Source organism: Colossoma macropomum, unplaced genomic scaffold, assembly GCF_904425465.1.
Source record: "Colossoma macropomum unplaced genomic scaffold, Colossoma_macropomum, whole genome shotgun sequence".
In the NCBI taxonomy this organism is placed as follows: domain Eukaryota; kingdom Metazoa; phylum Chordata; class Actinopteri; order Characiformes; family Serrasalmidae; genus Colossoma; species Colossoma macropomum.
This window is the reverse complement of record NW_023494808.1, coordinates 18562617-18578558: the sequence shown is the minus strand read 5'-3', so window position 1 is coordinate 18578558 and position 15942 is coordinate 18562617. Positions and strand designations below refer to the sequence as shown.

The window sequence follows — 15942 nt, the reverse complement described above, 5'->3', positions numbered from 1 at the left end:
GCTGATACTGAGAAAAAAACATTTCTGAAAAATGTAATATTATGTTTAGTTTTTGGGGCTAATTTTCTGTTAAATATTTGTTCTCTACTTTCTTCCTAAAAAAACGAATAACTTGTGCTCAATGGCCATTTTGACTGGAAATTAAATGAAAGTTTGGTCTCTGACTTTTGAACAGCACTGTATGTCTTAACAAAACGATGTTTTATTGTGTTGCTGTCAGTAACAGATGCTCTGAGAATGAGTCATTGCCGATGCAGCTGCATGCTTCTAAAAGTGCATGATCTTAGAGTACTTGATTTCATTATAGCTTTATTTGCATTTGCAGGTGTCTCCTGATCTGCAAAATGAGGTGCTAATGAGCTTGTTGGAGACCGATCCTGATGTGGTAGACTACCTACTACGACGGAAGGCATCACAGTGAGTGCACAGTTCTAAAACACCTAAAAAAACAGATATGTATATAAACAGAATATGTACATACTCAAAGTAGCTGTGACGCCTTTGGCCATATGTTACAGTAGAATGGATGAGTTGGATTACACCTATTCAGAAAGGTAACTGCAAATATGTGGATGTGTATCGCCCTCTGGTGGCCATTAGTGAACACAGTGACAGGAATAGTGTAAATAGCATTTTCAAAATTTCTGCAAAGTTCAGTCATTCAGATGTAAATAAAGTAATCCAGGGTTTTTGTGTGAAATGGTGCATTTCAAAGAAACTCAACAAATCAGGAGATTACATGTCTACAATGCAAATATAGCCAATTTATTTGTTATCCAAAACTATCCGCAAGTCTACACTTGTCTTCATTTATTTGTAATAGTAAAATATGTAAAGGTAAAATAGTGATCAGTTTAAAAGATGCCAAAATGTTTTCTTTTAGTAAAATTTTATCTTACAAATCCTGGTTTTAGGCTAAAACCTTATCTCAAAACTACCGTAAAACAATGTATGAGGCGTTAGGCAATGTATTCGTAATAGCTTCCTGTGAGGTAGCTTTTAGAAGCATTAAAAAGGGTCACCTATCTTGATTTAATTATGCATAAATTTGGGGAAAAATCTGTGAAACTATCCTGTAAGATTACTTATTCTTTATTCAGTAACTGCTTGGAAACTAATATGCAACTCACTGTTTAAGATGTTTAGGCCAACATATGGATCCCTGTCAGATACAGTTGCTGCAGGTCTTCAGTTATGAGTATCTCATGTGTTTTTACACCTCCCCTCCTCATTCTTTCTTCTTCAGGAGTCCAGATTTGTTAAATTCAGGGACCACCTTCTCTCTGAGTGAACGGAGATCATCCAGTGACTCCAACAAGGTGTCAAGTGGTGAGTTGTCTCCCTATGACAATAACTCCCCTGTGATGTCTGAGAGGAGGGGAGGAGATGGAGTTAGCAGCAGTGGCAGTGGTGCTGGAGGAGCCCTTAGCACTGAGCGACTCTTCCGCGTCCCGGAACAGTACACCCTGGTGGGCCAAGTCACAGGCCGCACCAGGGACACCGTCTCAAACCCCTGGTCCCCAACAAAGGGTGAGACCAAGCAGTCTTGAATCACTTGATTTATAAGAAGCTATCTGTTCAGAATATATATATTAATATTTTATCCATCCTTATTCTTTCAGATATTTCAGAGGAGCATGCCAACATCTGGGGCGCATGGCACTCAACGCTGAAGCCAGGGCTGAAAGAACAAACCTATACAGGTACTGCGCAAGCAAAAGAGTAATTTGAGCCTAATCTGAATCAGACATTCATTCATGAGTAGCTTTCATGTAATATTAGCTACAGTTCATGAGCAACTGGATGGAGGTAATAGGTAATAGTTGGGTTGGCTCTATTTGTCAGCTTTTTTCAGCCATACTTTAATACAATACAAATACAATAGAATAACTATAAAGAGCAGATTGTCAGTAAGTACATATCTTTGGCAGTATGTACATATTCTGTGGACTGTGTTGGAATTAGATCCTTTTTTATATATAGTCCACTTGGACAGGGTGATATGCAAATAACAATTTTGATAAGTATCTAAAATATGACAGTGTTTTCTTGTTTAAAAAATTGTAATTACCGATTATATGCTCCTCATTTGTGAGCTCCTGTTTCTTCTCTTCATATGACAAACATGACTTGAATGCTTATAGCTCCCCCTACTGGAGGAATTTTAGATGCTCGAGTAGATGAGTGCAGTCCAAAGCAATGTCCACATGCGTAACCTTGATCTGGAATTCATCTATCATGTTTCACTCTGTGAAACCCCCAGCAGACAGTGGAAAATTCACTCTACCGCATATTAACTGACTGTTGTTGAGACTGGGACCAAAGACCTGTCAGTGCCAGTAAAGCAGGAATGCAGTAGTGAGGTTAGTAATAGCACACAGCCTTCAGAAGAAGAATACTTTTAACAAAAAACTGCTGAATAGATCAAAGACAACAGAATGTGCTTAAGACTACTACAAAGTGAAGAATGTGCCGGCTTTATCTCAGAGCGTTTACCAAGGTGCAAATCATTAATAAGCCACAAGAACAGAAAGGTGAGGTTATAGTTTAATAAAAAGTAGATAACAAGGACTGTAGAGTATGATGGACAAGTGAGACAAAGATTAACCTGCAGCGCAGTGATGGAATGAGGAAACTGAAGGAACAAAAGAGACTGATTATGATCCTCAGCATATCACCTCACCTGTGAAACATGGTGGCAAAGGCATGGATTGCTGCCAGTGGAATCAGAGTTGTAAAGAGTACTGAAAATCCCTAGTCAAGTACAAGTACTGTTACTGTAGTGACAATTTACTCAAGTACAAGTAAAAGTATTAGTAAATAAAATTACTCAAGTAAGAGTAAATAAGTAGTTCACTGAAAAACTACTTAAGTACTGAGTTACTTAGTTACTTTTGTTGTATTTCCACTGTCACAACCTGAACATATTTCTGAGCTGACTCGGCTACATTACTGGAAATAATCCGTACAGAAAAACACTGAAGCTAAAGTTCTGAGAGCTGAGACTGATCACAGTTCGCACTGCTACTGAATATTTACACAGTTTTCTGTGAACTGTGTAAGGAATGAGGTTAACATTACACTGCATGCATTTCATGGTTAGACGATTATATAAGATGTTCTAGTTTATCTGTTTCCAGTAAAGTATTTCAGAATCCTGAAAGACTGTGCAGAGGATGTTACTGTTTCAATAAGTACATTTAAGAGAAAAAAAGAGTCAAAATTAAGAGTAAATTGCTTAATTAATAATGTGATTTTAGTGACAGTCCTGCTGCCCATCAGCTCCCTGGACTCTAGCTTACGTTAATAGGTGTGAACCTCTCACAGCCTTCAAACTGTATATTTTCACAGATATCTGTTCAGAACATTTACACCATTAACATCAGCAGCAACATCAGCAACTTACCCAGCATTGATTTATTTCACTAATCATGCTGATCACTTCATACAGAATCAGACATTGTTACTGCATTTTTCACAGTTAAACAGCTACACAGCCTCTCACAGTTAAAGACAAACACCAAGGCAGAGAGAGGGAGAGAGAGAGAGAGGGCAGGGGGGGAGGGATCAGATCAGGCCTGTCAATGACAGCGCAACAGAATCACTGCTCAGAGTTGATAAAGATCCTGTATTACACTAGATTTCTTGTCTTCATCTCCAAAACAGCAGCTAAACTAGGCTGTATAAACGGTAACCTGTGGGCGACACCTGTTAACTAAAGTGTCTGACAGACACTGTAATAAAATATACGCAGCAGATTTCCAATGTAATAAACAGAATCATTATAAAGAAAGAAGAAACACGGTACCTGTTTAGCTCGGATCAGCTAGCTCGGTTAACGCTGCCTCAGGCTGGAGTCGAGTTGTGAAAGCAGATCTCAGCAGGTTTCGTGTGTGCTGGTTCAGTTCTCCTCTGTCCTTCTTCACTAAACAGGACATCTCTGTACTGTTTTTCCTGCCGGAGCTGCTGTTTTTTGATTGGTGAATCTTTTAATTTTAACCGCCCTTGGTTCGTATTGGTGTCTGAGCTGATACGCTTATAATTTATTTTTACTCTGTAACGTTATGAAAATTAAAGTAGCAAAGTAAAAGTATTTTATTAAAAAATAACTCAAATACGAGTAAAAGTACTATGATTTACCGATTACGTTACAGGGAAAACTGTACTCAATTATAGTAACAGGAGTAAATGTAATTCGTTACTTACACCTCTGAGTGGAATATGATCACTTACCCTCACTGAGATGAAGCTGGACCATGTAGTAGGACAGCGGCCCGATATATTCTACTAAAGCAGCCGTGAAGATTATAACAGCAATACAGAGGAATGTTCTTCACACTGGGTTCCATGGGGTTTCAGTTTAGGTTTTTTGCTCCTTCAGTGGAGCTTTGGGGAAAATGCATTTCAACAGGCTAACTCATACCTACAAACAGCAGCAGAGCATGCACAGAACCTTTTAAGTACATAGAACGTAGTATGTATCACTGCAAGTGGTGTATTGTACTGCAATTGCTGCAGTCGGGGAAATAAATCAAACTTAGCTAGCAGGCTTACTATCGTGGACATGCTCCATTTTTATTATTATTATTTTATAACATGCATTTTCCTAGTGTTTATTTCTGATGCACCCTCAGTGATTTTTTTCTGAAATGAGGCCTGATGCTCTTGATAATGTACTAAATATATTTATATTACATCGCTGCTGTCGGAACAAAACCTTGCATCTCCATTTTTCATTTTTCTGTTGCCTTTTACATTGTGTGTAGATTTCATGATTTATGGACCAAAAGAATTGACCTAGAATGACTTGGAAAGAAGTCTGGCTCCATTGTCTTACATTTAAAGTAAAGTACGTTTTTTCTTCTCCTGTAAAGTGACCATTTTGGAGATTCAAGGTTTTGTTCTGACAGCAGCAATATTTATATATTATATTTAGGTTGAAACATGAATGTGTTTTCTTTGTGTAATTGCTTATGGCCTCTTTGCCCAACTACATATGGCTAAGTCTGCCAGTTATTTATGGAGCTATGCATCTGATTCATATTTGGTTCACCCAATATAGTTGTCAGTGCTCTTAGAAGTTCACATTCAACATGTTACAGCAAAACCACAACAACTCTATCGCTGTCCAGTTAATCATGGATAGCACTGTGTTCTTGTGTTCCACCCTAAGATCATCCAGTGCCTCACGATCAGTATGAGCTAAGAATGGAAGTGGATGTTGGTTTGTTGTTACAGGTTCCTATGGCAACATGTCCGAGGGGAGCTCCCGCAGCTCGCAGGAGGGGATCGACAGTCACCAAGGCGACCCCAAGCTTGTGCGGACACAGCCCTCTTTGGGTGGGACAGACTGTCGGCAGCATGCTACAGTGAATCGCGCGTGCAGCAGCCCTCGGTCCGGCCAGCGACATCTCCGTCTGAATCTCAACCCCGATGGCCAGTCGGTGTCCAGCAGCTCAGAGGACCTCCCGGTCGGAAGCAGTCACAGCACTCCTAGTCCCACCATTTTCCCTAAACCAGCCAATAGGAATGACACACGCCCCCCTCCACCCCCTTACGGACACTTGAGGTCAGCTGCTTTAACAGTTTCGTCCATTTCCCCAACGTCTCATGCACCGGTGGCCTCAGCTAAGCACTGTCCCCAACAGAGCGGGAAAGCCATTCAGAACTCATCCTCCTCCCCAGGGGGCGCTCTGACTCCCCTGAGCCCAGAGTGGCAGGACTGGCAAAGAGACAGGTGGCAAATCTGGCAGCTCCTGTCTTCAGACAATGCGGACACACTGCCCGAGACGCTGGTCTGAGGAGTACTGTTGTGGACCCCAAAGGTATCTCAGAGGCACCTGGGATTGACCAGTACAGTTTATACAAAAAAAGCCACTGTTTCATGCCCGTGTGCAGCTGAGTTTGTGGCTGTGTTCAATGGCAAAAACAAATGAGACGTAACCCAGCAGGTGGAACTGAGGACAAGGCAGCAAAAATTACTAACCACCTGAAAGTCACACCGTCGTGCTCGGGCCCTTTCCATTCCAGTAAAATGAAGCCCTCTGTCATCTTTCCTTGCTTATTCTAACTCCAAAACGAGGCTAATTTGTTTCACTTTGATGCTTAGCTGTTTGACGCTTAGCTCCGTAAGTAACAGTGACTAAAGATTGTTACATTAAAAACACCAAATCTCATAACCTTGCATCAAGAATATAAGACATCTGAGTGGAAGAGACTGGGATATATAAGGGCTCGTCTTAATTGAGATTGGAACTGGGCCACTGATGTGGTGCTATGTTCTCTAAATCTGTCAAATCCACTTCAGCTGTGGATGGAAAGATGCAGAGCAAAGAACAAAAAACCAGGTACCAAAAATGAGCGTAGCCGACACCGTCGCAAACCTAATGTTGAACTGTCAAATCATTAAATCATTGGTTCTTTTACATGGACAAATTGAGAAATACAGTATATTCAGACTATTGTTTAACTGCTGTGTACGTCCGCTTTTTATTATTTTTGTTTTATTTTTTTTAACAATTCGTGCACTGAGTAATACGACATGAGGTAGAACTTACCATTACAGTAAAGAATAGTAATTATAGTCTCTGTTCCCCTTTGTATATACACCATAAGAATATTGCCAAAAAGCTGCTAAATCACAAGATGACTCTAAAGCTTAATGTATATTATCTCATCTTACCTCTATCATTTCAGTAAGTACACGAGGACGGTGTAATGCCATGTCAAACAGGACATGCGGTGTCAGCCTTTAAGTAATGAGATTAAGGTATGAGAGCGATTCTGTAATATCTACAGTAGGGTGGTAAAGAGACTGCAGTCATTTAGGCCATGAATTTAAGCCTTTAGCACTTAATAAAACATACATTCAGCCAGACTGATTCGGTTTTCAGCTAACTTGACTTCAGATGACTCTCTGCCTCTATGTGCCTTCTTATAGCCTTGCCTGAGAGCATTTTACAGATGCAGGATTTAAAGAAGCAGGACGTAGGAATAGTATGTTTAAACAGTACTGCTTCCCATCCCATCATGTGGCTTAGAAGCAGCTACAGGTCAACCATTTGAATGTTTTTGGAGACGCTTTAGCACAGTCTCACTCCTTCAAATTCAGGATGATGAAAATGTTTCAAAAGGTTACATAAGCAGCTGATCTACAGCACTGCGTAGAAGTCCAACCTTTAGCTTATTTAATCTCCAGTCAAAACGACCATTAAGTACAAGTTACTCATTTTTCAGTGTCATAAAGAGGCAGAAACATATTTAACAGAAAACTATAAAAAAAAAAAACACTAAATAAAACAACATTTTTCAGTATTTACTGTGTCCACCCTTTTCCTTTATTACAGTTTCTGAAAGCTTTAAGTACTCTTTATCTGATGGTGACAGTGTTTGTTGTCTACCAGGTTTTGCTTGATTGTTAGGAGACCCATTTTATCTGTAACTTTAATTAATTTGTTGATCTTCAGTTTGGAAACTTCTTTTTTTCTTCTTATGCACATAAATTATCTTCTATCTGATATCCTCAGAACTAACACCTGAAAAATAAATAGCATGTACTTAATGGCTGTTCAGACTGGAAATTAAATAATTAAATCTCTGACCTTTGCATCCAGTGCATTATGTTAAATTAATAGCACATACAACCTGTTTTAAAGCATTAAGAGGTCTTAAACTAATCAAGCTTGAGAGCCAACAACTGTCATTGTAGTTGTTTCTGTGGTAGCTTTGTTCAAGACAACTTATGTCAGATTTGTAGGGTAGAGTGAGGCACAACTTAACACATCTTGGTTTTGGCAAAATAATTGTAATATTTGAGCAAGTTCAATATTTTTCTTTGTACATTCACATCTCTGTAAGAAATGAAAACATTTGTTTCCAGCACCTGCTATTTCAGAACATTTCAGTCAAACGAGACATGAGGGGGCACATTTTGGCCCACAGATGGGGTTAATTGTCAGATGAAGGGCTGGTTGTAACAATTGGTAGAAAAATCTGGCAAACTGATGCAAACACAATTAATTCTAAATAAATATCATTGGTATAAAGAGGTTGTCAAAACCTGTCAAAGGTATTTTAAACCACAAAGTTCAACAGCAAAATGTTAGCATTAGAAAATATTATTCTATTTTATTTATATGACATCTCTAGTGTGTAGTAGTAGTAGTGGTAGTAGTTGTATGGATTTCTTTCATTGTTTACTTTGGGAGCATTAATTGTGACACTGTTAAAATCAGCCCTGCCACACGGCTGGACTTAAGACTGGCTCTCACTGTGAGTTATTTAAGCTTCAAAATGGTGCTACAGTTCAGTAATCAAAAAAGACATAATAAAGGGGTACATTTATGGTACGGAAACAGTCTGTATGGAGGAATGTTTGTCAGAATGCGGTGAGAGTTTGAGGATTATGGGAATATGAGAGGGAGACCAAACGCACATTCAACTTGATCCAGTTTGACTACAACTATCTAAAAAATCTGTGCTGCATTTTACCACGTTAGGTTGTGCCACACTCTTCCCTACTGAAATGTAACTTAAATTCTTTGTTAAATGCTTCATTCTTTTTCTCTGTATGGTCTTTCACAGGAGCTCTAGAAACAGATATTAAAGATATAATAGATATTTATTGCATAGTGTAAACAGCTATAATGTCATTGGCTCTCAGTAGAGTAAAATCATGACAAGATTGTGTTTGTATTGAACCGTTTTGCACACTGAACTCTGCTATTAGTGTCTTCTTTGGTCATTAAACAGATTAGCACCCAGCTAGCTGTTACTGAACCAAGGAACACTCACCTCAGTGGGCTTGAATCACTTGTAGAGGAAAATGTAAAAAATGTTCTTAGGATCTTTCATGCTCTGTTTTAGTGACAGGCTAGTCTCCCTATTACAGACCCTTAGTTTGGATTTATGGGTTAGCATGCTAACCCCTTCACTCACACTGTCCATCTCTTTTAGGGCTGATTACAAAGTTAACATGCTATCCCATGACTTGGTTTCAGCTAAACTTATTTCATTCTGATGATAATAACGTCATCACAGCTGCCAGGTTTGATGATTTTTTTTCTCCCATTAAATCTGGTTTCATGATCTGAAAATGTGTCTCTCGATCTTCTGCCTTCACTGTGGTGTACATATTTGCCTGCAAATGTTGCATTCTGGGTTACTGACATATATTTTTAAATCCTTTTGGTGGCAGCAGTTGTTCCAGTTCGTTATTAAATATCTGGCTTGCCATGCATTGTTCACTGGCTCAGAAACGCTCAGACTGGCTATAATATCAGCTTGTTTTGTGAGATGTACTAACAGTGTTGCCATTTTGGGAGAACATTCCAAAAATCTCAGAGCTTTTACTGTGGTTTAATGTTGATCCTGGCTGTGTCCTGTGCCAAATGTTTTCTCAGCAATATTACTTACAGAATTTTTTCATTGTTGTGTAATTATGTTAATGATTTTGTAAGCCCAAATATAAAGTATAAGGATGTTATTACTTCAATATTAGTCAGTATTGTATTAAGGAACAGTTTGTACTCCAAACAGATTTTTTTTTTGTATGATCTGACTTTTGCCGTGAAGCTTGCTTTGGTATTTAAATATTGTGTTTTATTTGTTTTTGTTGTTTTAAGCAAGTCTCATTATAATAAATGAGAAAACAAGAATTGTGTTTCAGGGAGTTAAATGAAATTTATAAAGTTTTACTTTTTTAAAATCTGGGATGAATGGGGGCCAAATGATGGCAGGATACATTTGGCAGTTAGGATGCTAATCCAAGAACATACAGCACGGGTCAAGTCACAGACAGGCAGACAGACTACATTCCAAAAGTTTGAAATCTAAGCTGAATTTTTAAAAATATACATGAAGGTTTAAGGTTTGAAGTGATAATCAGCAGTAAGATGTTAAACCAGAACAGTGAATCCCAAACAGTCCCATACCCCCTCAGACATTTCCCTGTCTCGCACCTTATACACACATATTGCCATGATGCATGTGTACATCATTTAGACTCCAAATCAGTCCTTAGAGTGAAGTAATGGAGTGTACCCCAAAATCATTTAAGGAACACAACCGAGCCTTAAGATCAGTGCCGTCCCTTTGAGGGTATATTTATATAATACATTGGTGAACAAAAGTGTACTTATACAGCACCTTTTTCTGACAGTGACCAACAGGATTTTGTCAAGTTTTACCTCTTATTCACCAGGGTATATTTTGGTTTGTCCATCTGAATTTACATGACCAAATCGTAAGGCAAATTATTCAGTAACTGCATGAAATAAATGTAAATTTTTATTTTATTTATTTATTAAATTTTCTTAATTTACTGCTGAAAGCCAAAAATCTTAGACACTCTCTGTATTTTTTTATAAAAATAATTTTTACAGAGCAGATCACTGAAGAGACGCCATCTGTTTATAGATTATAGCCCAGATTTGTGGAAAAATGGGTCAACTTTCAGTAGAAATAAAAAATTGTGAGTTCAGCTTCTTTTATTATAAGGGTTTAAAATTACATTACCCATCTATTTGACTGGAAAGAAGACAGTCACAGCTCTCATATGACACCCACCTTTTGAATGTAGCTTATGAAATATGACAGTTATGAAGAATATGACGAAGTGCGTTTTGGAACCACCGGTGGTCTCAAGTAGTTGAAAAGGTTAAAATAAATAATGTGATGTTTCTGTACTGCTGTATTATGGAGGCAGGATGACTGACCTGTCTTTGGTTCTTTGTTTGTGATCATAAAGGCTGCAGCAGCAATATGAGGGCACATACACTATAGTATTGGGACACCTGCACATTACACCTACAGGAGCTTTTATAACATCCCATTCTAAATCTGTAGGCATTAATATGGAGTTAGTCCCCCCATTGCAGCTATCACAGCTTCCACTGTTCTGGGAAGCTTTCTACAAGATTTTGGACTGAGTCTGTGGGAATTGTTGCCCATTCATCCAAAAGAGCATTTGTGAGGTCAGACACTGATGCTGGACGAGAGGGCCTGGTTCACAATCTGTTTGATGGGGTTGAGGTCAGGACTCTGTGTGGGCCAGTCAAGTTCCTCCACACCAAACTCACCCAACCACGCCTTTATGGACCTTGCTTTGTGCACTGGGGCTCAGTCATGCTTGAACAGAATTGTTCCCACAAGTTAGCATATAGTTGTCTGTAATGTCTTGGTCTGCTGAAGCATTAAGATTTCCCTCCACTGGAACTAAGGGCCCTAGGCCAACCCCTGAAAACAACCCCACAGCATTACCCCTCCTGCACCTAACTGTACAGTTGGCACAATGCAGTCAGGCAGGTAATGTTCTCTCGCCATTCGCCAAAACCAGACTCGTCCATCAGACTGCCAGATAGAGAAGCGTGATTAGTCACTCCACAGAATATGTTTCCACTGCACCAGAGTCAAATGGTGGTGTGCTTTACACCCCGTTTGGCATTGTCCATTGGCCGTGGAAGCCCATTTTGTGAAGCACTTACATTTGCCGGGGCAGATCTAGCAGGACAGAAATTTCACACACTAGCCACGTCTACATGCAGCCTGATAATCCGTTAATAATCCGACTAATAGCTCAATCGAAATAGAACACGTCCATGTAAACACCTCAATCGGAATAGTCTAGTCCGATTGAGGCCATTCGGAATACAATTTATATCCGATTGAACGAGGTGGGTAAACTTCTAAATAATCCGTTAAATAGAAGAATAATAGCCATGTAAACGCCTGAATCCGATTACATTCCAATCGGAACGTGTAAGTATGTTCTGCGCATGTGCGTCGCGTCAAGGCGAAAGTTTATACCGTTCAGCATGGCGGAGCAGAAACGGCTCTGCAGAGGAGACGAAGTTTATGCTCTGATCTTTAAAGGTCGGCGGTGGGACGGACGTCCATCTTATGAGTCTCAGAACACGACGTCTTCCTCTCGCCGCTTCCTTTATAAGCACATGTGAAGCACGTTTTCCTGAGTCTGACATGATTTTAAAGCAATTAAAACACCAGCGCGCCAACTGGAAACTCATCTCACGCGGACTGGACCTCACGTGATGTTCGCTGTCATGGTAACGTTTACTCTAAACGCTACTCCACGCATGCGCGTCATTTTGCATCGGATTACTTGTAGTGAGCATGTAAACGAAGATTTTCCATCAAATCGTTGAATAGAGTGTGCATATAAACACCTCAGTCTGAATCTGTAATCGGATTGTATTCAATCGGATTGGCAAAAATATTTGCATGTAAACATAGCCACTGACTTACAGCAGAGGTGGCATCCTATGACTGCCATTTTTACAGTCACTGAGCTCATCAGTACGCCCCATTATACTGCCAGTGTTTGTCCATGGAGACCGCAAAGCTATGTGCTTAATTTGATCAAAATGCATATAAACAAAATGCTAACGGCTAAACGCTGATCACAACAGCTACACACTAATAACTCACTAAAACCACAATCTAAACCGCATCTGTGAAAGTGAAACTAACTCAAGTACACAACTAACAAGCACCATACAGGCTTCAACGGCCAGCAGATTAAATGAAATGAAATGAGCATGTAGAACAGGTGGATGGAAAAACCAGCAGAATCAACACAGGAAAAAAACCAGAGCTCAGTAATACAGGAGATCAGTGATGGTAAAACAAGTTAATATATAAATCCACACATCAAATCATATGAAGGGTTCTGTTCTATGCACAGATAAGAGTGTGTACTGTCCAGGGGTGAAACTGGGCATGCTTTCAACCGAGCTCTCACATCCCACCATAAATATTAACATTCCTGATGTCATCAGTCTATGTGACGTCAGGTCACTTGCAAAATCCGGGTTTAGAAACTAGATCAGTGCAATCGAGTCATTAACTACAGAAGTTTATATGAGTCCTCAACAATTAGACCACAACAACAAACAGATGCAGGTGATGATTAGTGAGTGGAGCCAGGATGGAGATGAAGCAGAAAAGGACCACTTAAGATTGGAATCTTGAAGATTGGAATCTATTGGGTGGGAGACTCTGTGACAGAATCAACTATAATGTTTCATGATCTGGACATTCTATATTTAAGCACTATGAATGAATTAAGCTGCCATAATTGAACAAGTCACTGCTATTAATTGTTCTAAATGAATCAATATCACTATAAATGTGATTTCTTGGATAAATGGATCACTATAAAATGCTATTATCTGGAACAGGAAAGTAATACTGCCATACTTCTATCATCGTCCTGTGGGCAGCGTCCTGTGGGCAGCGTCCTGTGGGCAGCGTCCTGTGACCACTGATGAAGAGGGTGACCAACACAAACTGTGCAGCAGCAGTTGAGCTATCGTCTTTGACTTTACATCTACAAGGTGGACTGACAAGGTAGGAGTGTCTAATAGAGTGGACAGTGAGGGGACACAGTGTTCCAGCAGCACTGCTATGTCTGATCCACTCGTACCAGCACAACACACACTAACACACCACCACCACATCAGATAGCCCAGCTCGAACCTTAATAGCTCAGCTGTTCATTTCGGCATTAGGATTAATAAGAAACAAACTTCCAGAGGTCTATTCAAACAGGAGGAGTTCAGAGTTTGACATACTATAGACGGTAATTAGCTCCAGAATCATTACTTAGCAGATTAGTAAAAACTGTACAAACCACATGCATTTTTGATTATAATCCTGGATCTCGTCTGCAATAAATGTCCCTGGCTACACAAATATAAAAAAGATATCATTTCAGATAATCTACCAAAAAATGGAACATCCCATCAAAAGCAGCCCACACAATGACAAAAGATGCTCAAAGAAGTCTTTAAACGTCCCTGGTGAACAACAGATGACACTTTGTCACAGTGTTGCTGTGCATGAGCCAACAGTCAGAGATGTTACACAGAATGGTGTATAAGAGACGCTATGAAAGACCAGAAACGGTTCCAATAGTACATAAAAACGCTTAGGATTCTGATTCTGGATCGATGTACTGTGATCAGAAATATTTCTAATATTTCTATGTCTAGTTTGTGCCAAGCAAAGAAGGCATTTGACCAGAAGAACACCAAGACCCAAGATGCTTCAGTTTTGTTATCCAGATATAGAACATAATTAAACATTTAGGGCAGAATGAAAAGCCAGAAGAAAGGATACTCAAATTGATAATGATAGAAAACGCCTGAAACAACTCCAAACGTCACTCTCTCTGGAATATCCAACATGAGCGTTAGACGGGGACATTGAGGCTACACATATAGCTAAACCCTCAAAGCACACAAAGTACTGCGGTGTCATGAAATCAGCCAAACCTTTCACACAATATAACAATGTAAGCATTATTTGTACGTTATTTCTGGCAAAAACACGGAGTAAACCTGGATACTGAGAACAAGCGTGCACTTAACCTTTTCAACTTATAGCTTTTTTCCATTTCTGTCACATATAAAATGTGGAAGCCCCCCAGGGTAAGATCACCCCAAACCATTTTCTCTTCTGATCAAATGATGAGGCCAAACCTAATCTCAGCACATGTACTGAATGGCTGTGGACTAATTCATCCAGGCATTTCATCTGGATCTCTGCCTTCCTGAGGATTTATTACCCAAGAAATGAATCTAATCAGATGATCTAAGTTTTGTCCCTATAAACATAGTCATCTGTGCATTTGTACAAGAAAAATAAAAAATTATATAAGATTTTCGGGTTGTGGAATATATATATATATATATATATTATTTAGCATTAGGCTAAATTTTAAGCCATCTTGCTGAAGATGAGTTTGTGAGCGTGCAGTTAATCACAGTTCCATCCACACCTGATCTGATCTAACAATAATTTATACTCAACAATGAAATGTTGAAGGCTACTGCTTGATTTTAATATTAATATTTATTAATAATAATAATACATTAATTTACATAAAGCCAATACACTCACAATAAATATATAATTAATAAACAAAATAAACATTTTAAATGTTGCTGTTTTCATTTGTAATTTGTAGTGCTTCTGTTGTAATTTGACTTTTTCATTACTACTTAAAGAATCATTAAGATACAAACGGAGCTCTAAATTTCATTTTTTTAATAATTTTTAAACATTATACTTTGACTAGTGACAATTTTTGAGAAATGCAAATAAATATAACTATAAATTATGAAACACTGATAAACTGATGCAAGAGCGTCTTGTTTTACCCAGGAGGATTTTCTTTTCCGTGCTATAAAAACAAAACTGTCTGCTGTTCCAGTTTATTTCCTTTCACTGTGTGTTGGTTTATGCAACATGATCAACTCACACACAAACAAAAGCACACTGTTCTGAGTGGGGGGCACTGTCCCCAGTGATTGTGGGGTTTTTTTTGTTTGTTTTTTTTATACATCCTCACAACACTAAAACATTTGGCTTTGAAAATCTGTAGAATCAAAGCTGCTTGAATTTCAGTTGACATCAGACTAAAGGCCACAGTAAAGAGCTCTCAGGCAGGAGACCAAACATTAATGAAGCCAGAAGGTTAACTGCTGATCTACTGATCAGATAGATTTCTCTAATGAAGTCTGTTCAGTCTTAAACCATGTTCTCCTGATGTGAGTGTCACTTCCACACATCTTGGCAGCTGATCCTGATTTCTTTTTTTTTCTTTCACTTTCTTTTTCTTTTCACTAAAACCTGAGTCTTTTAATTTCTTTACTGAAACTGACTTAATGGATCTCCTTCTGCTTGCAGATGAGCAATGGAATAGGTACAAAAACAAAAAAAAAACTTTCCTCATTCCTCAGAATCTCTCTTATATCTCAAAGGCACCACTAACCGACGTGAGCTGAATTATTGATCAAAACATGCAGTGGAAGAGACCAAAGCTTGAAGGGAGCAATTCATCTTACTTATGAAAGTTAGCGTGAAACTGCACGGCTACAGCTTGTCTACACTTGAAATACCCTCTTGTTTACCGCTTGTGTC

The 15942-nt window shown here is 38.9% G+C and overlaps 1 protein-coding gene across 2 annotated transcripts in view; it reads left to right on the top strand.

Moving 5' to 3' along the window:
* The window catches only part of LOC118797914 (rho GTPase-activating protein 6-like), a 136406-nt gene extending 126831 nt beyond the window's left edge, over positions 1-9575 (top strand). For both annotated transcript variants that reach the window (XM_036557214.1, XM_036557215.1), the window contains exons 10-13: positions 326-417; positions 1247-1530; positions 1623-1703; positions 5239-9575. In XM_036557214.1, coding sequence (XP_036413107.1) covers positions 326-417; positions 1247-1530; positions 1623-1703; positions 5239-5801 — 1020 coding nt within the window. In that variant the 3' untranslated portion in view covers positions 5802-9575. The remainder of the gene's footprint in view (positions 1-325; positions 418-1246; positions 1531-1622; positions 1704-5238) is intronic.
* The last annotated feature ends 6367 nt before the right edge of the window (positions 9576-15942 follow it).